This window comes from Python bivittatus, unplaced genomic scaffold (assembly GCF_059951505.1).
Source record: "Python bivittatus isolate LINGU-HERP-01145 unplaced genomic scaffold, Pbiv_v1 ctg000980_np1212, whole genome shotgun sequence".
In the NCBI taxonomy this organism is placed as follows: domain Eukaryota; kingdom Metazoa; phylum Chordata; class Lepidosauria; order Squamata; family Pythonidae; genus Python; species Python bivittatus.
The window spans coordinates 51,027,891-51,049,720 of record NW_028277125.1 but is presented as its reverse complement, the minus strand read 5'-3'; the positions used below and the strand labels follow the sequence as shown (position 1 = coordinate 51,049,720).

The window sequence follows — 21,830 nt, the reverse complement described above, 5'->3', positions numbered from 1 at the left end:
TCTGTTTATATTTCTTGGGTTAAAATGTATTGTTTTAGCAATATGGCATTTTTTCTGGTTATTTTATTAATTACAATAAATCTAATATGTCAAACATTAATGAGGTTTCTATGGGAGCATACAAAAATGGAGTTTTGTTTTTTGGTTGGATGCTTAAATATTTAGGAGTAGTTATTCTCAGAAAATAACTATCTCCCCAGTTATCTGAATAAACTAGCAAGTGTTAACACTCATGTGATTTTAAAAGTTAGTATAAGCTAGCTATTTGGGCTTGGGGGCGAGGAAAAAAAATTAATCAGCATATTCACTTATCTGTATCTGTATCTATCTGGATGTTAGTCAATCCTTTATATTCTGTATAAGTTTATCCCCAAGATTTGACTTACAACATACAACATACAAAGCTTTAGAAGGCTACTACTGAGGAAAGATAATTTCAATTAATCACTTATTTTATAGATTTGGATTAAACTTGAGAATTTGCTCTTCCCATGCCCAGTACTACAATCACATTCTTGCTATTACTAAATAAAACTAACAAGAGCAATAAATACATTTCATTTCTAAGTTTCTTAAGTGTACCAGGGCTTCAGCTTGCTATGCTGAAAAGCAAAGCAAACAAATATGTTTCCTACTAAGAGCTTCTGCAAAGAAGTTCCCTTTCATGTGAAGGGAAGTTCCTTCCCTTTCTTATAAAGTTAGTTCCTGAACACTTATTAAGAAAGTATCTGGGCAGAAGACAAAAATTAAAAATTAAAAACCAAACCACTGCCTATAGGACTCAAAACCAACTCTTATCAATAGTAACTTACCCAGTTGGGTTCAAAAACTGATACAGATTTCTTGAAAAATAACCAAAAAATGTACAGTTGCTATAGATGGCTTGAATAAGATTATATTTAAATTCTAATTGGAATGAATTAAGTATTAAAGGATGAAAACAGGAAGACCTAAGATCACCAGAAACTGGGGCAAAGTATTCCATTTGTATTTAGTGTAGCCTTAATTAAACTACATTTTCAAGGTAAATATAACTGTGAGTCAAGCTCAACTCTTGATGACTGAGCTATATAGTTTTCTTGACAATGTAAGGGAAGTGTTTTGCCTCTATCCTCCTCTATGATGATTTTTCCAGGTCCCACTTCAGCCAAGAGCCCTGAAATTCCCAGGGGCTCTGTTTGAGTACTAAGGCTAACCCTGTGTGGCTTCTGAGATCACAGTTGGCTATACAGTGGAACCTCGGGTTACGAACGCTTCTGTTCACGAACTTTTCGGGTGACGACCAGCTCCGGCCGCAAAATTTTGCTTCGGTTCGCGAACTCCGCCTCGGGTTACGAACAGGATACGTGGCCATTTTCCCTGCTGACATGCGGTCGCAGCTTCCTGTGGGCGAGATCGCAGTAGCAAGGAGACGTTCAGTGAGGCTTGTGGTGTGTTTCTTAGCGTTCTGTGAAGGTTTTTGGTGTGCTTGTTAGCATGGCTCCAAAGAAAGTGCACTGGGAAAATTTGCTTCAGGTCGCGACCAATTCGGGTCGCAACCAGAGTCATGGAACGAATTAAGTTCGTAAACCGAGGTTCCACTGTACCTTGCCAGCTGCTAAAACATCTACTTCCAGGCCAATGTTCAAACAGAAACAATAACTATTTTTGTATCCACCATTTTGAAAATGTTGAGATGTAATTCTCCATTCTCCAGTATTGGCAAGAAATGCATCTACTTGGCAACACTGTATGTAAATGTACATATGATTATTTCTTCAAAACAAAACAAAAAACACCCAACTCATGTGAAAATGAAATGAAAATATTTTAAGTTCAGAAAAAAAGCCAGAAATTGGGAACTGAAGTTGAGATTTCTTTTCAATTCTAGTTTGCAATCACCATGTAATACTATATAATTTACAGTTTTTCCTAAATTAATTGCTTTTCCATATATTTTATATGATCCTTACAATGCAAATCACACATGTCTACAATAAGGAATTGTAGAACAAAATTTTAAATGAATTTATTGTGAGTGATCAACAGTAAAGACATCTATAATAAAATTACTCATTTACATAGTTACAGGCATATACAAATTGTTACTTTGTTTATACAAAATTTAAACCTAGAAAAGAGCCAGTTTGGCATAGTGGTTAAGGTACTGGACTATCTAGGCGACAGTGAGTTCTAGTCCCCGCAAGGCATGGAAATCTACTATGTTACTTTGGGTCAGTCACTCTCTCAGCCCAGCCCACCTTGCAGGGTTGTTGCTGTTGGGAAAATAGGGAGAGGGAGAATTATGCCTTGAGCTGTAAAAATAAAGTCAAGATATAAATCTAATAAATGAATTAACCACATGTTTACTTACCTATAGTGTCTGGAAGGTCCAAAAGTTCATTGTGCTGTAGGTCAAGTTTGGTGATCTGTGTGCAATTTCCAATCTCTTTTGGAAGATGTTCAAGCTGATTGTGGGCTACATCCAGCGTTATGAGGTTACACAACTCACCTGACAATGTACAAAGTCACATGGTTTGAGATTTTGTAGTAAAACGGGATAAAAGCATTTCAGTATTTAAATAAATAAATACAAGCATTTAATATTGTCATTTCATCTGATGGATTACAAGGGATTATGGCTAAGATTAAGAAAGCACAAAAAATATAAAGACAAATACATCAAGTAATGCCACTTTTTTAACATTCTTAAATTTGAATGAACTGTTATCGCTTGCTTTTAACATCCCATACCACTATATCTTTTGCTTAGCTCAGTTTTCATTAGACATACACTACAATAATTTCTTTTAAAAAATCCAATCCAAGGTACTGTTGTTTGAACCCAAACATTTCAACTGAGTTTTAAAACTGTATTATGGAGAAATTCTGTAGGAAAAGTGATGCTGTTATGTCCTGGAGTTCCAAGATGCATCTCCGTATTTTTATAAATTCTTGCAATAATGAGGAAGCTGTATACAAGTAAATAAAATTAACATTTATATAAAAGTATGGTAAAATGGAAATATTGGCTTGGAGAAAGATTGCCATCTGTGCAACTTACATTCCACTTTTCAATGTATAATTTAAAAAAATTAAAGTAATTCATATTAATGGCCTAGCCAATACCAAGAGGTACCTGCCTTATTTATTTTAGGTGTTATTATTGTATTGTATTTTTATTATGTTATTTTTATCATTTTTAGATTTTTAAAAAACAACTGCATGTTGCTTTTAACATGTTGCAAAAGAAGCAGCAGCTTCCAGTACTCTTTTCATTTCCAGGAATGCTTGAAGAATTCAGATGATCCCAAAAAGTATTCTTTAAAAAAGTAAAACATTAAACTGTCCAAGAAAAAGAAAATGATATGGGTCAACAGAAGGAGTGTGGAGAAAATGAGTGTGCTCTTTGCCATGGCCCAAAATGGTTGTTGGTGTACTTTCTGTACAAACTTATTACCTGTTATGGTGTTACGAGAGTTTTGCATAGGGGGAGAGCTGTGTTTTTCTGGTCAGTTTAAAAGTCTGCTAATATATGAAGCAGTACAAATAAGCATTTTGACTTGTCTGTTTTTTTAACATTATTACATGAATTGGCCTTCTGTGAAAACTTAGTTTGTTGTGCATTATGGAAATAAACATAAGAAAACTTATAGGGGAATCAGGAGCCCATTTCTACCTTGCACTCAGTTTCATGACTAGAATAATTTTCTCTAAAACTCACTTGTTTGCCTTCAGTGAAATGACTGTTGGAATAGAAAATTTTTGGATCTGAAAGAATGACTTTATGTTTTGGAGCTTAAAATGAATCTTGGGTGTGTATTTAGATTCTTGGCAAGTTGCTATTCTTTTATCCTCATGAAATCATCCTTCTGAAATTTGTTTTGGTATTGGCCAAACTCACTAAGAGCTAATGAGCAAGATCATCAACCAACCGATAAGAGTACTCACATGACACTCTTAAAATTCAAAATATGACTATAGGCTATATTATGCCTTGGAAAATAAATAGAATTCTTTCAAGCACTGAAATTATACCAAAGATTGTTCCATGAAACTCCTAAAAAAGGATAGTCCATAAAGAGACCACCATCTCTGAGAAAGTTCTCTCTGTGATTGCTACCCATTCTATTTTCAATTATAGATTTCTTCAGAGAAATGAAGCAGGTATGCATTTCAGTGCATGGGGAGTCTGATATGAAAAGATAATAAATCTTTATGTTTAATGGTAAAGAAGAGAAAGAAAGACAATATGCAACTTCTGCACACACCATGACACTGCTTTTATTACTATCTGCCGAATTCAGCTCTGGATTTCAGCCTTAATTGAAAATACAGGTAGACCTTGCTTAGCAACTGCCTCGGGCAGCGACCATTCAAAGTTACGATGGTGATGAAAAAGTAATTTTGTGATTAATGCCCGCATTTACAGTGTCCCTTTCTTAGTCATGTGTTTGCCATTACAGTCAGTTAGCATGCATTGTCTTGTGCTCATTTTTTCTCCCCGCATCTCTTCCTGAGCTGCTTTTCTCCACAGTGTAGTATGCCCCTAAAAAGTGCTAGCAGCAAGTTAAGCAACTCTGTGACCTTAATTAGCTGGCTGGCAGCTGCTGCCTGAACTGACAAGACCTTGCTGAGTTTCACACCCTGGGCTTTTGTTTGTTTCCTAAGTGGCTTGGGACTTGGAGCTATGACTGCACTTGACAAACAACTGGTGCCAGCACATTCCTTCTGATGTGTATTCCCCACTGTGCACCTGCTTACTCTCTTGTAATCTCTTCCTCTCCAATGACTGTAAATACAAATATTAATTCCCTTGTTAATTATCCCAGAGCTAAGTGAGCATTCCAAATGGTGGGGAAATGGGGAAAAGGGGCTATAAGATTTGCCCTTTTATGCAGCTTCCTCATGAGTTGAGTTCCAGAAACCATCTCTGCGGCTTGGGTTCATCCAGCTGTTTGGAGTCGTATCCTTCTGATGCTGCATAGGGATGCTGAAGCAAAATTGTAAGCACAGTTGTAGTCACATGATTTTCCACTTAGCAACCACATCACTTAGCGACCAAGTTGCCGGTCCCAACTGTGGTCACTAAATGAAGACTACCTGTAGATAGTATGGTCTACACTGAGAAAGTTAATGAGAAAGCATATATACTAAAGCAAAATACAAGTAATCTCAGAACCTCCATCATCATGTCTATGTACATATAATTTATACATACAAATAATAACCTAGATATGGAATTTATTTCCACAAACTTATATTTTTCCAGTTCCAAGCCTCCAAGCAGCTTACACAGTTAAAAATTACACAAAGATACAATACCGTGCAAACGTTTTAGGCAGGTGTGAAAAAATGCTGTAAAGTAAGAATGCTTTCAAAAATATATATTGTAATTGTTTATGTTTATCAATTTACAAAATGCAAAGTGAGCAAACAGAAAAAAAACCCAAATCAAATCAATATTTGGTGCGACTACCCTTTGCCTTCAAAACAGCATCAAATCTTCTAGGTACACTTGCACACAGTTTTTGAAGGAACTCGGCAGGTAGGTTGTTCCAAACATCTTGGAGAACTAACGACAGATCTCCTGTGGATGTAGGCTGCCTCAAATCCTGCCTCTTCATGTAATCCCAGACTCGATGATGTTGAGATCAGGGTTCTGTGGGGGCCAAACCATCACTTCCAGGACTCCTTGTTCTTCTTGATGCTGATGATAGTTCTTAATGACATTGGCTGTATGTCTGGGATTGTTGTCCTGGTGCAGAATAAATTTGGGGCCAGTCACACGCCTCCATGATGGTATGGCATGACGGATAAGTATCTGCCTGTATTTCTCAGCATTGAGGATACCATTGATCCTGACCAACTCTCCAACTCCATTTGCAGAAATGCAGCCCCAAACTTGCAAGGAACCTCCACCATGCTTCACTGTTGCCCGCAGACACTCATTCTTGTACCGCTCTCCAGCCCTTTAGCAAACAAACTGCCTCCTGCTACAGCCAAATATTTCAAATTTTGACTCATCAGTCCAGAGCACCTACTGCCATTTTTCTGCACCCCAGTTCCTATGTTTTCATGCATAGTTGAGTCGCTTAGCCTTGTTTCCATGTCAGAGGTATGGCTTTTTGGCTGCAATTCTTCCATGAAGACCACTTTTGGCCAGACTTCTTCAGACAGTAGGTGGGTGTACCTGGGTCCCACCGGTTTCCGCCAGTTCTGTGTTGATGGCACTGCTGGACATCTTCCGATGTCAAAGGGGAGTAAACATGATGTGTCTTCCATCTGCTGCATTAAGTTTCCTTGGCCAACCACTGCATCTACAGTCCTCAACGTTGCCCATTTCTTTGTGCTTCTTCAAAAGAGCTTGAACAGCACATCTGGAAATCCCAGTCTGCTTTGAAAAATTTGCCTGGGAGAGACCTTGCTGATGCAGTAGAACTACCTTGTGTCTTGTTGCTGTGCTTAGTCTTGCCATGGTGTATGACCTGTGACATGAACCTGTCTTCTACAACCTCACCTTAGTTTGGCTGTTCCTCACCCAGTTTTAAGCCTCCTACACAGCTGTTTCTGTTTCAGTTAATGACTGTGTTTCAACCTACATATGAAAATGATGATCATTACCACCTGCCTGGTATAATTGGTTAATCATACACCTGACTCTAATCCTACAAGATCCCGGATTTTGTGCAAGTGTACAAAGTGTACAAGTGTAAGAGTTGATGCTGGTTTGAAGCCAAAGGGTGGTCACACCAATATTGATTTGATTGGGTTTTTCTTCTGTTCACTCACTTTGCATTTTGTAAATTGATAAATATAAACAATTACAATATATATTTTTGAAAGCATTCTTACTTTACAGAATTTTTTCACACCTGCTTAAAACTTTTGCACAGTACTATATTTTCATACACACTTAGCATTAATAAAATAAAAAGAGAAGCAATCAACAGGAAAACTAATAATCAGTTGCTAATACCTGCTAATATAAAACTGTTTTTAACAGTTCTGCAAAAAGCCAGTAAGAATTGTACCTAGCAGAACAATCCACCAGTTACCTGGTATCCATCACATGCCTAGGATGAGCCACACATAGGCCTCTTACCCTTGCAGAAGTCAGGAATGGCAATAATGCACAACTTGACTAGAAAGGACTAATTACACTGTTCCTCAACTTCACATTATGTGCCATCTGTTCCAAAGTGAACACTAGGTCTAATGAGCGATCCACTCATGAGTCAGGGCTGAGTGAAGGTGAGATAAAAGAGTAATGGAAGGAGAGCTCTGGAACCTGAAATTGCCTCCATGTCACTAGATTTTCTTTTGCCTCAATTTATTTCCTTTTCCTTCTTTTTTCTCATGGTGTCCACTTTCATGCATCCACCCCACTCAAATCCACTTCTCAGACAGAATTTCTTTCTGCTACAATTTATTTGATAAGAAATAATTCAAAACTTCATAAACAATTTGTAAAGCAGCCAAAAGTCTTTCTTGCACTGGATTAACTCGGTCTAGCTTGTTTTAGTTTTTAAACAGATTGACATTTTAATGTCCTTTATATTATGATAAATCCTGCACCAGATCATATAGGGAAAATACAGACTGCTTTCACAAGGCTGTACAAGGAAAGGAACATTACAGTATGAATATTAGCAATGTGTGTATGTACATGCACTTCAAGAGGCATTTCTAAAGTTCCTTCCATTACATTCTTTCATGTCTTCTCTTTACCAGGTTTCCTTCAGTCATTGTTAGCTTGCTGATTGGATAGTAAACTGAACATATGAAGTAGAAAACCATATCAAATTAAGCCAAGTGTTTTTATTTCAAAACAACAGTATTTATAACTCTGTTCCCAGACTGTCTACATAGAGAAAAGAAGTTACATCCACCAACTCAGAAAATACAATTAACCCCTTTTCTTGTTTTTAAATTAAAACTAGAAGGGAAATATTATAAAAAGTTCTTAAATAATTACAACATATTCCATTGTCACTTGCCTATCAACTTTGAAAATACCACTTTACTAACAATAACAAACCCTCCTATTATTGCCAGCCCTAACTTGAAACCATCAATAACTGTCTCCCAAGTCCTCTTCGTGTGCCAAAGAATGGTTAAGTATAAATTGTCACACTAGATATCTGAAGGAGGCACAAGTCATGGATCTTTTAAACTGTTTTTGCCTATACTAAAGCTTAGTGAAATGGAATATTTCTCTCTCCATCTTCCCAGACTGGGAAAACCTTCGCCATATTACATACTAGGCTTAGAAACCAGCAGAAGTACTTTTATATCCCTAAGTTTTTAATACACTATTCTTCACCTCAAATTTATGAAGTACCAGCTATGTATACCAACTTGCTGTTCCTGGTTATACGCAGCAAGGGCCAGTAACACTTTATGCTGTCCTGCCTGTGCTGAAAACCTCAGGAGGCAGCACATACATCAGTGGAACACATGCACCTAAATTGAAATATAATTTATCTCGGCATATTGGAAAACAAAAACAAAACAATACCCCTATGTTTGAGAAATGTATAAGCTAATGAGCATTTCAGCTTTTGTTGTCCCTTCCACAAGCTAACCTGAATTTAATAATTCAAGCATATAAAAGCAGATTGTTTTGCTGTCCATCTTTAAATTTTGAATAATGTTACTAAAACAGAGAAACTTATGCAAGCTCAGAACCCTTTGAGTATGTCTAGACATACACAGGATAAGTATTAAATAATACAACAGATGAGTATCATAATAAAAAAAACAATTGCAGGAAAAGCGCCACTAATAAAAAGTTATTACAATGTGCCTGAACTGGCCATATGAAAAGCCATTCAAACTAAACCTGAACTACTATTTCAAATGCCTTGAATTCAGTCAGACACACACCCATCTGGTCTTTCATATTTCTCATGCTTCGTTTGTGACTCACTATAATTTAGCATTTTTCTATCCCACTCTTCATTTTTGCTGTTTCAACAGAATAGAAAATTTCATACAGAGATATGGAAGATATTAGATCTAACAAGAGGGAAATTTTCTCCAATTTTTCTTAAAAGAATGCACATTTTTCATTGTTACCTATTGTCAGGACTTCCTATTTTAAACTATTCAGAGAAGAGAAAAATAAAATGTCTTTGATGGCATCTCCTACAGCCACATTAGATAGTGTGGAATCTATGTCAGCAGCAAAATGATCCAAGTCGTCTCAAGACTTTGACAAGATATCTGCAACTCATCTCGCATACAATTGGCAGGTACAATAAATATATGTGAGCCATAAGAATGGTTTCTTCTTCCTCGGCCTGTTATTCTGCCTCTGTCAAATATTTCTCTTCTCCTCCTACCTAAATTTCTTTAGTTCACTGCAGTCCTTCCCCATACTGTGCCCTGCCTCCAGCACAGCTTTTTCCCTGGTGCTTTTACAGCTCTGACAGCTTGTGGCCCTTCCCTTCCACTCCCCTCCCCTCCCAAACACACCATGGTAGAGTTAAGATGGTGTGGCTAGAAACCAGAGCTGCACTTTGAAACAAATCCAATGCAAGGGGAGTTTTAAAAAATATTGTAAACAGAACAAGATAGGTGCATTTGAAGCAGCAGAAGAGGTGTATAAGAACATACCCGTGCTTATGGGAACAGCATTGCTGACTTCTGAGCTAAAGAAAGAACTATTTTTAAAGGGAACCTCATATGTGGCAATGAGACAGATTCCAAAAATATCCAGGAGTTTTAAACTGTATCACTCAATCCTGAAGTAACCATTAGCATCAAAATCATGTAATACAGTGCAAATTTCTGCACTAAAATCATAGCAAACTGTCTTAGAACTTTCTGAATATTGTCAATTTTCCTGAAGTATCTCCAAAAATTCTTAAAGTAGCAACAAAAGGTCATCTTCTGAAAGTTAGTAGTATTAGAACAAATGCCAACACTTAGCTTTAAGGCATTTCCAAGGACACAAAATTAGAATGGGATGTTACTGTTCTTTAAACTGCTTCATCTCCACTCTAGTTCATACAATTCCCTGTGCCCAAAGCTGAATTTTTCTACTGATACATTTAAGTCGCCATACTACCCAGCCACTTGTCAATTCCGTGCTAATTATGCAAACAACATTTACTCTTAAATCTAACAGTTTTATTAAAAGGAATTCTACTGTAAAATGGGGAGACTGATAAAGAGTGGAAAATGTTCAACATGATAGTTGGTAAGTAAGTTAAAGTTCTTTCAAAATACAAAGACTACTTTTTAAGATTCTAGGTTTTTTATTTTTTTTTCCCTTTGGAAATACGTAAAAACAAATAGCAGCAAACTGCTTCTACGTAATGCCTTCTTACCAGTTTCATGGAGCAGAATCAACAGGAATGTATGTGTTGATGCCATATCCCACACATGCTACCCTACTTTTATCAATATCCCAGAGGCCACCTGCCTTTGTGGGCCAACATTTGAGTCTTATTTGCTTAAGAAAACTAGGAAGAAAAAAGGGTAGAAGAAAGTAAGATGGATTATGAGTAGTTGGAAATACCAATTAAATGATGATTACTTTACTGCTATCTCCTGAGGAAAGTTTAAATTCAGCTTTTCTGCTGGACAAATGTCACTAACGAAATCACAAATGAAATTACTACCTATAGTTGCTATGAACAAACATACATTTGAAAGTGGGTCTCACCACCTGGAAACCAAAGAAAGAGCTCTACTCTTTCTTTCCTGAGTCAAGCCTATCAAAGTATAATTTGTTCCAGATGAGGGTGGATAGGAACAGAAGATCTCCTTATGAGAGCCATCTAAAAGTTGATTAAAAATATTCCCAGGCAGAACCAAGTCCATTTCATGCTTTCTGGTCAACTGAAATAAATCTGTGAGACAGCGGTTAAAAATTAGTAAAATACACCATTCATTATAAATGGAATGTTGAATATATGGAACAAGCCATCTAATGCTTCTCTGCATTAATTAGTATCAATATGTTTTAATTGTTACAAGCTTTGTTGATTAATAGCAGCACAATAATACCAATATAGACAGAGACAAGCATTTAGTACAGGATTTCAAAAAGTTCTTACCAACTTCTGCAGGGAGTTGTTTGATTTTGTTCTCCCGTATGCTTAGCATGGTGAGATTCGACAAATTTCTGATATCCTTTTCCACTGAAGTGATACGATTAAAGCGCAAATAAAGTGTAGTAAGGGAAGTTAGCCTATACACCACAGGAGGAATCTCTCTCAATTTGTTATGCCGTAGATCAACCATGCGAAGCTGTTTCAAGTTACCAAGAGAGTCAGGAAGGCTGGTGAGTGAGTTCTCACTTAAGGCCAAAGTTTCCAGATTCACGAGACAGCCCACCTCAGCAGGTAGTGACTGTAACTTGTTTCCATATAAATAAAGTTCCGTCAACTGGGTTAACTCTTTGATAGATGATGGGAGCAGATGTATAGACCTCTTAGCCAAGTCCAAACGTACTGAATTTTCTTCCCGACATTTGTTTAGCTCTTTGATCACCTCAGCATTACTGGATTTTTTGCGGGCACCCGGAGCTGGGTTAGGCCGTTTTATTGTGTTGTCTACTGAAAAAGCCACACCCGGCTGTGCACTACTGGAGTCCTTCTTCCCATCTTTGGCTTCCTTCCCTTTGGTCTTAGACTCTCTATCTTTACTTTCTTTCCCAAATCCACCAGAGGCCTTGGCCTCTTTTTCCCTTTCTTTTGCTGAAGACACTTTGGGATCCTTCTCCTTACAATCCTTTTCTTTTCCAAGACTACTACTCATTGTTCCTCAGTTTAATCAATACCAGTTGAAATCCAACTTGAATTTTAGTTAACAAAGTCCAAAAAAGCAAGTTTTAAGATGATTCATTCACTGCTGATATATAAGGAGTTTTAAAAGACAAAAGTGTGGGCTAGAAGTAACAAGTGCGATGACATAGTAGCTATCTGCTACATGTTGGATCCAGACATTCAATATCAGAAAACTCAGCTATTGGTGCTTAGATAATCAAAAAATCTTCATTAGAAGCTCTGTAACATAATGAGAGAGAAAAGAAGCAGATATTAATGCACAGATGCCTCTCTAGACATGTTGGTTTGCTCTGTAAAAAAAGATGTAAAATCACAGTTCATAACAACTTTTTCTTCAACTGTTTATAAGGAATAAAAGATACATAATATTTCCCCAAATTGCACTAATATAAGTTAGAATTGGTATTTTAATTTCATGAAAACCCAAAGATCTTAAAATGAGTAATCACCTAACAAGATATTTCAATGAGGCTCCCTGCCTTGCTTTAAACTGTTTTCTTCTCACTTGATAGAATGCTGTAATACTCTGGAATGTAGCTATACAACAATCACTTTAAAGATAAGTTGAAAATCAGATTTGAATGAAAAGCAGTTTTGGAATCCACAATAACTTTTGCAATTAAAAAAAAAGCATGGAGAAATTATAAAGCACCCAGAAGCTGGAAAAAAAAAAGTTAAATATATTTCTTGATAACCCATTGTTGCCTAATTCCACTTAGATTTCATCCAGCTTTGCACTAAAAAAATGGAGTTTTATCCAACCCTTCCTTTCTTGCCTCCTGTCCCACTGTCCATGCAGTTTTCCTATACTGTCTACAGGGTTGGAGCACCTACTGAGCATATTTATCTCCAAATATACTGAGATAGGGGGAGTCTTCCAAAAACAAGCAGAGTGATTTTATAATACTCACTTAAATCTCAATTTCCAGTATTCAATCTTACTACAACTCACAGAGAACTGAATATATTGTAATTCCTACTTAAAAGGGATTATAAAACCTTTTGCCACTTTCCCCACAAAGATGCTGGTATTGAAATACGTTTATTTATCATTTATTTATTTATCTTTCACAATCCAGAGAGACTCTGGACAATGTGCAACAAAGTCAAAAGAAGAACAAGGTACTAAAAATCAAATATAACTAATGAAAAACAACAGAAATCTAATATATCATAGGCATTTTCAATTAAACTAATCTAGGTGCCAAATGCCTGCTGGAACTACATTGTTTTGGCTTATTTCCCAAATGCCTGTAGAGTATGGGCTCTTCATGCTTGCAGGTGAAGAATGTTCCATAAAACAAGGACTCCACGGATAAGGCCTGTTGCCTGGCCCTATGAACCTTGCAAGGGTACTGAAATACTTCTAATATATGTGGATAGCCACTGCTGAAAACAGAATCTGAAAAATACTCTTTATTTGATCCTGCAGAGCATTTTTTTTTCCTATTCAGTAACAACTTTTTAGAAAATATAGCTACACAATGGAACTTGAGGATGCTATCTAATTTGTAGAAAACAACAGATTTGCTAGACCCAGGCTCAAATTATCCTACCTAGGACACATTATGCAAAACCTAACTCTGTGGAGAAGGCCTTAATGCTGAGAAAGGTGGAAGGAAAGAGAAGAGGATGGCCAGCAGCAAGGTTACAGTAGCAATGAGTGCACTGTTGGAAGAGTTGAAGGACCAGGTTAGGGACAGATCATCATGGAGAAGATCTATGTGGTCACTAAGAGTCAACGATTTGATGGCACTCAATCATCAATCAAATAGAAACCAGATGCAGAATGTTCCATTGCATAATTATCATCCATTCTGTTATTAAATCAGAAATAATTATAGTATCTTCTCTTAGAAAAAAAAAGAAAAAGAAAGAAATGAGATGGGAATACAGAAATAAGAACATACAGAAGTGCCAAATAGAAACATAAAAACAGAATATATCCCACTAGCCTTTTCTTTAAGATTATGGAATTATAAATGAATGTTCGCAAGATAGCCTCTCCAAAAACTGCACTGACCATAATTATTTTTCAAAGAAATGTGAGTGACTGAGATTTGCATATGACAGAGTTACCCAGACCTTTTTTTTAATAAACACTAAAGTGAAATGAGAAAAGGAATCTGCCAACCCTAATGAGTGATTTCTTGTCAGAATAGGAATACAGTATGTACTAGATATAATTTTATGGGGCTATAAATATTAATGAAGTTTCTTTTATGAAATTTTTATGAAATTTAGATACTGCACAAAAATGACAAGCTTATCCTACTTAGCAAAGCAATTAAACTTAAAATGGTACATTTCTTGTTGAAAATATTTTAATTCAAATATACATTTCAGCAAATAATTTACCCCAAAGAGGCATGGCAGGAGAATAACAAATTATTTTTCTATATTTCAAATCACAAGCAAGGATAAAGGTTCTTATATATATGATAAATAGCACTGGATATAATATTTAGTAAGGTCAATACCCAAGCAATGGAAAACAGATGACAGACTATGTATTCAAAACTATGTAGCAATTAATCTTGCTTGCTTAAAGCAGTATCAGCAAGGGGTGAACAGAAGACCCAGCATTCAATTATATGATCATCTATGTCTCCAGAAGAGGTTCTTTTGTGGGCTATTATAGAATTGCTTCAGATATCATAGTCTTGTGTTCATCTCAACGTTTTGTTGGGATAGGTGAAACTGTTAACATAGCATCCCTCTCCCACAATATAAGGAACACCCAATATACTCCAAATGAATAAGGAATTATACATATAAACCCAGTTTGGGACACCGTAAATGATCTGTTTAAGTCCTCAGGAAAAGTACCTTCTGTGAAATGTCATAGCATTGCATTTATCCCAATGCTTCACTGAGGCACAAGAAATACCAACTGTAGTAGCCACATTCTGATGGTATCCAATATAAGTAGGAATGAATAAACAACTGAAAGTAATACATTTTCAATCCACAATAAACTATGGAATATCCATAAATCCACAAAAAAGTTTTCTCAACAAACCCACAATGCTTTTTCTCAAATATGTTCTATCATGACAGTAATTGTTGAAGTGCCAGCCACTTTCTGATATACAATTCTCAGGCAAATAGTCTCCATTGTGAACAGAAATGAATATACAGTAGAAATGGAAGTGTACACTCTACCATGGATATCCTAAACCACACATACAGGGTTCTAGGTTCCTGTTATAATGCTGCACATGACCCAATTTTTCATCTTGGCACAGGACACTGTTAAGCATGCAATCCCATGCTCACTATTTTTGTTCTTTATTCCCTGATAAGCAAAAACTTTTCGGGGGTAGCCAGGTGACAACACTTAGATGATTTTGGCTGCCCTCAAGGTACTAAACAGATTAATCAGAACTGATTAATACTTGGAAGATAGACAATTGGGAAATATTAGGGCTATGAGCTAGACTGGGTTAAAAAAAAAAATCCTGGAAATAAGCAATTGCAAACTACTTGTATATTGTTGCTAAGAAAGCTATACAGATGTGCCAATGAAATCATATTCAACTTGAAGGGGATTTGACTTTATTTTTAAAATCTAGAGACACAAAACAGTATTTCTAGAAGGTGTATTACTAATAGAAACATTTAGACATTATCAATGTAACACACACCCATAGCAAATCCAGTGTTTTTAGCCTAAAAATGTAAGATTTTTCCTGGTACCTTTTCCCTAGATAGAATATAACAAGTTATGTTCATCTTCAATAACCTGTTCAGGTCATTAAATAAGCAATATACAACTGATTAACACACACCACACAAGATACTACATTTCAAATTCTGTTTTTGAATTTGCAATTACCAACTTAACCTGAATATAAGCAAATATGCCTGCAGGTTTTAGTGAATGTGTCACAGAAGGAAGTATTTAGGTCTGGGTCCTAAAAAATGTATTTTTACTTTAGACTTTAGGAAATAGTCTGTGAAATATTCAGAGAGCAATCCTTTTATTCTGCATTACCTCATTTCTAGCAATTGGAAACAGTTTGTACACCATCCCATGTGGTTTCTCAGCACGTACAATTTTGAGTTCTTTATCACTGTTGTCATGGTAATCTGTGCTGCATTACAATTTTGCATAATCTGTTAAATCTTGAAAGCCATAAACTGCTGTGAGTGATGGTCTTATCTCCCATCTGATAACACCCACATTAGAAAAATGCTAGCACTAGTGACATATTTGTTGATAGAAGGGAGTACATGAAAAGATTGACTGGAAGCCAAGTTGCACCAATGTAGTTTTTTTTAAAACAGAGACATATTCAAGAATATGATTAGCAAAATGAAAAACTGGCTCATACAAACAAGAAGCGACTTCTTCCTTACCATGCATTTCTAGATTTCTGGATATAGCAAAATTAATTTCATTTTTCTCTGTCTATAGCTTCTTCCAACTGTTTCAAGAAGACCCCCAAGTCATGGACTTGCTGTTTCAAGGGATAGTATTACCTACCCAGAGACACCATTGGAGCCACCAGGAAACCCCAATGGAGAAACAGTAACACTCTCTTGCTAGGGTTCAGTTTTAGCTTGTTCTCTCCAAACCATTCTCACAGCCTCCACGCACCAGGACAAAGCCGCAACAGCATTTGTTGGGCCCAGAATAGTAATTTATCAGCAGCATACTGATGGAACCAAACCGAAATGACCTTTCCCAGCGGCTTCATGTAGATATTAAACAGGAGGAATAGAGGACTGACTCCTCTGGCACCCAACAAGGAAGCAGCTTCCAAGCCAACCTCTCCTTTCCTACCGCCATTGATTGGAACTTTCCACTGAGGAAGGAGCAGAATCACTGCAGAAGGTGCTTTTAATCTCCAACTCCCCAAGTTGGTCTGAAAGGATACCATAATCGATGCTTTTAAAGGCCGCTAAGAGATCTAAAAGAAACAGGATAGGTGCACTGCTCTCATCCAAGTCATGACAAAGGTTATCCACTAGTGTAACCAAAGCTGTTTCCAACCCATGCCTATGCCTGAACCCTAACTGATAAAGATCCAAACAATCCACTTCTTCCAGGATGTTCTGTGGTCAGTGTCTCACATCTCTCTCAAACTTCCTTAGAAAAGGACAGTTGAAGACTGGGCAGTAGTTGTCTAAAGCCTTGGATCCAGGGAGGGCCTATCAATGAAGAATTGACCACAGCCTTCTTTAAGGCTGCTGTTAGTGTCCCCTCACAATCTACCAGATCCAAGGAACTATCCCCCTGGCTGCCCAAAGGATCCAGGAGAGGCAAGAATCCAGCCTGCACATGGCAGAGCTTTTCCTAAAGAGTACCCTATCAATTTCTTCAAAGGTTATAAGCCAAAAGAAATCCCAGATAACATGGTTAGATGATGTCCCAGTGGTCACTTTAAGCTCTGCTCATATGGAGTCAAGACCTGAGCACACATGAGCAACTTTACCAGCAAAATGTTGTACTAACTGGTCACAGTGGTCAGGTGGAAGCTCTTGCAAATGGTTCTTTCCCAAGACAGAATTAGCCACCTCTAACAAAGCTGCTGTATGACAACCTACTGATGCAATAAGGGAGGCAAAGTCAGAATGTGCATATCCACGCTTGGTTCAGGTCTACTCAATAATATTTATTTCACACATTTTAACAGTATTTGCAGTTACTGTGAGATGTTTTAGGAACTGATAAAATACCATGAAGCATGTTTCAGTAAGCCATGATTCATTAGAAGAAAACTGATGAAATACCATTTCTAGAGCAGTAACCATTTAGTCTAGTGCAACAAACCAATAGTAATCCATTATCATGGAAGCCAAAAATGAAATGGAATGCTTCTGTCTCCATACTTCCACAAAATCACAGAAGTCAGTACCTTCCTGTGAGTAAGGCTCAGCAAATTCAAGTTTCTATCTGAGATGCATGGACATGCATAGGACTGTGCCCTAATCAATCACATTAACTGCCTTTCTGGCTGACAGGCTACCATTTGTCTGCTTCAGTTAAAAAATGCTTTTAATGCATGTCAGATCTGCCCTTTCAGCAACGTAAAATTTCATACTTTTCATCACCCCACATATTCTATCCATAACTGCTAAAGAATCCGAAAACAGACTGATTTTATTTCAAGATGAAACAAGGAAGAAACTTTAGCTCAAATCTGAAAAAGAAAAAAAATCTCTCTATTACCATAAAGCAAGGTACCTAGACTGATACATCATAAACAGTTATGCCCATGTCTATGCAAAAAGCACTGTTTTTAAAAAGGATAGAGCTCATATAGGACTTTCATGGAAGAAAAATAAATTAATAAAAATCATGTAGCATTTTCCTACTATATTTTTGGATCATAATTTGTAATAAAGTGTTAGTTCTTAAAGTAACACAAGTTCTTCCATTTTTGCTACAACAGTCCAACATAACCTTTTTTTGATTTTGAATACAGTTGAATCAAGCATGTGTTTGCAGGCTTTTTATTATGTAAAGCTTTGTAATCAACTTCATTTTACTATATGATGGGGATGAGGATGAAGATGAAGGTGATTCAGCTGCAATCTTATATTTGCTTTCCTAGAAGTATCTCTGACAGAAATTAACAGGAAATATATAAAGAACTGCAGTATGAATTGAACATACCTATCCAAAAAATGAAGATGGATGGAAGGGGGCAGCGTTGGTGCAGCAAACAGGGAATTATGCTAAATGATATTTCTTAAAGCTGAAAACTGAATAATGCCAAATTTAAAATTGCCAATCTGCTACAGTATCTTCCCTATTTTACTTGCCATTTTCTATCTGGTATTTGCAAAATGATGCCTGACATGTGTGGAAACCAACTAAACGGACTTCAGAAGAGTCACAGGTCTTAAGAAGAACAAAATGACCAGAGAACTTAAATTCTGTAAATTACAGGACCAAAGAACATAGACCTGTGTGCCAATTTCAGGGGGAAGGGGGCAAGAATACAGGGAAAAACAGATTTTTTTTAAAGAACAAACTGGATGCCGTGAACAATTTAACAATGATTCTTAATTTCAGGTGCATCATTCTGAAATAAAATAGCACAGTGTACTGACCTGAAATGAAGACAAACCTGCATTTGAAACTTTTTCTTCTTCCCAACTTTTACCAAAATGATTAAACAGAACAAAACATATTTGTCTCTATTACTGTATCTCAGTGAATCTAAGATTCTCCTCATATTTTAAAGGTAGGGTAATTGGGGGAAAAAACCCTTTAGCATTTAATAGAAATACTGTGCTTAATTTGAATATCATTCTGAAGGGACCTAGGAAATTATCTACCCTTATTCTATTAGTAATAATGGCTAAGCATTGAAGGGTGTAATAAATACAGCATCACTGACAGGCGTCCATCCAGGCCTTGATTGTGTGCCGTCTCCTGAGGCAGTCCTTTCACTTGTTTAAACACTCTTACCCTAAGGAAATCTCTCCCAATGCTTAGTTGAAAATTAGTTTCCTGCAATTTCTTTTAAAATTCCCAGAACTTTTTCTCATTTACTGCCAAGTCAGATTCTTTTATCCTTTATTATGCATATTTGCATATTTCTCTTTGCATGTGTTCCTCTGCATGAATGCATACATGTTGATTCCATCCAGCTTTGCGTCTTCTGAATATTTCTTTCTAAAATGCAATCCAAATCATTTTTAACAATGTTGAACAGTACAGGCTTAAGACAGAATACTATAGCACTGAGACTTCTCAGCAGTTTGGCCCACTAATGAGCACTCAGTGAATACAGCTGTTCAATGGCACAGAATCAGTTTTCTTCAATCACACTTAGTTCTCCCTATTTTTATTCTTTCCAACTCAACAGCATGTTGGAAATTAATTATGTAAAGGGGCTGGAATTCTGTCATCCATCTGTCCATCAGCATGATATACTGATGAGAGAGATACAAAGGGTTCACAAACTTCCCCTCATCATTACCACTCTCTGAAAACTGAACAGAATGGCACCATTTTGGGGGGTGGGGGGGAGGGGGAGAAAGCCAGCAAAAGAAAGATCACATTCAAACATGGACCAGATTCAGTTATCACCTTTGTTTTTATACTGGATTCATTTTTTTTTTAATTGTTCACTGCTCAAAGTGAGTTTGAGTTTGTGTGGCTTATAAATGTGACTAATAAATAAATCCAGACCCTGTGGAGAAAATAAATACTAATTCTCCAAATGCAGGCCCATGGGAGAGGCATTTGGGCAGAAGCTCAGTGCATTGCCGACTCTGCATGCTTTCCTACCAGTACAAGCTGCAAAAACGTATAAATGTTATATAGCTCTGATTTATCAAAATTTCCAAAAGCCCTGACAATGAACATTATTTAAACACAAATATGTGTCAATTGGCAGGTTATGTAACAAGTATCCCATTCATTATCTGAGAATACAGAATGCGCTGTATAGGAGCAGGCAATCCTATAAGCAGCTTAAGACTATGACACTGAAGGCTTTATAGAGTGGTGACTTCCATGCCTGAATACACAAGAAAGGAGAAGAATTGCAAACACCAGCATATTAATGACAATAAGCTTAGAGCCTGCAAAAAAAAGTAGCTTCATATAAATAACAAGTAACATGAAAAACAAGATTGAAACTTTCAGGATCTCTTCTCCAAAATCACTTTCTAATTACTTTCGGAAATTGCCTATTAACTATCTTAATGCTATTAGAGATCTTTGTAATAACAAGTTTAAAAAGTCTTCATTGGGTGAGTTTATCTTCAACTCTGAACAAAAGAAAAATTAATTACAAGCTTAAGAACTTAAAGAATTTGAAAGAAACAGCAAAAAGCTAAATAAGATTTTGATCTAATACAATACAAATACAATACAAATACTTTAATGACCAAGTATAAAATATACACAAGGAATTTGTCTTCGGTGACGAACAGCAAGATCAACAGTGTGTTTGGATAGCAACAAAAATTAATAAACAGTAACAATAACACTGCCCAATAAAATAACTTTTCCAAAGAAGAAGCCACTGTCCAGTACATATCAAATCATACAGTGTTTAACAGAGCAATGGCACAAGGGAAAAAACTATTCCGATATCTAGATGTTTTAACATATGGAGCTCTATAGCGCTGTCCCGAAGGAAGAAGTTGGAACAGATTATATCCACGATGAGAAGAGTCTGCAGATATCCTCTCTGCCCTAATAAGAAAGTTATTAAACGGGTTAAGGGTCCAGATAACCCTTATCTTACTATACAATTTTGGAATTAACTATAAAAAAATAAACAACTTCTTCTGAGAAACAGACTTATTTTGGCTATCTTGGTTATTGCAAGTCATAACAAAAGGTAAGTGATGATTTTAGAAACCGGACACCAGAGGGGACTAAAGATTTTAAGCAGAAAAAAAAAATACAACCTCATGTCAGTTAATGACACAAAATGTTATAGCAACAGAAATATTAAAGGAGATTTCTGAAGAATGGAGCCAGAGGTGAGTAGCTACAATATCAACACTCTCAGTAATTATGTCTGCTTCTATGGATAGACTATGTCTAAAAGATGTTAATGAAGGAATGAGAGATGTGGAACAAATTTTATTTGACAAGGTAGAGAAAGCACAAAATGTGGAACTACAAAGGACAGACCAAGAGAATGATTTGGAAAAGGACACTTTACTGGATATACAAAAGAAACTGGCTGAAGTTTTAAAAATTAAAAGGGAAATACAAATGATAAGCCGAGAGAATGAACTGGAAAATGTTTTCTTATTGGATCTACAAAAGCGGCTGGTAAAAGCCTTGAAGAAATCTGTGCAATGGGATAAAGAAGAATTGAAGAGAAGTCAAATCCTACAACAATATTTGATTGAATTAAAAATAAAGGGTAGAATATAAAGGAAGGAATATAAAATTGGCTTATTTGATCAAGGCTAAAGACTTTTTTTTCCCCCAATGTTCTGGCAACTTTTTATGGACTTTTTACCGACACCAGGATTGAAAAGTTGATGTTTTATGGATTTGCTTATAGATAAGGAAGGAGACACGGGAGGAAGAGATATCTGTTTAATGTTATAGAGGGGTGA

At 36.5% G+C, this 21,830-nt stretch overlaps 1 protein-coding gene across 3 annotated transcripts in view; it reads right to left on the bottom strand.

The window, feature by feature from the left end:
* SHOC2 (SHOC2 leucine rich repeat scaffold protein) overlaps nt 1–21,830 on the bottom strand; it is an 87,830-nt gene that overhangs the window by 28,973 nt on the left and 37,027 nt on the right. For all 3 annotated transcript variants that reach the window (XM_088131895.1, XM_088131893.1, XM_088131894.1), the window contains exons 2-3: nt 11,049–11,999; nt 2,354–2,491 (exon numbers count right to left, since the gene is read on the bottom strand). In XM_088131895.1, the coding sequence (XP_087988021.1) occupies nt 2,354–2,491; nt 11,049–11,751 (841 nt within the window). In that variant the 5' untranslated portion in view covers nt 11,752–11,999. The remainder of the gene's footprint in view (nt 1–2,353; nt 2,492–11,048; nt 12,000–21,830) is intronic.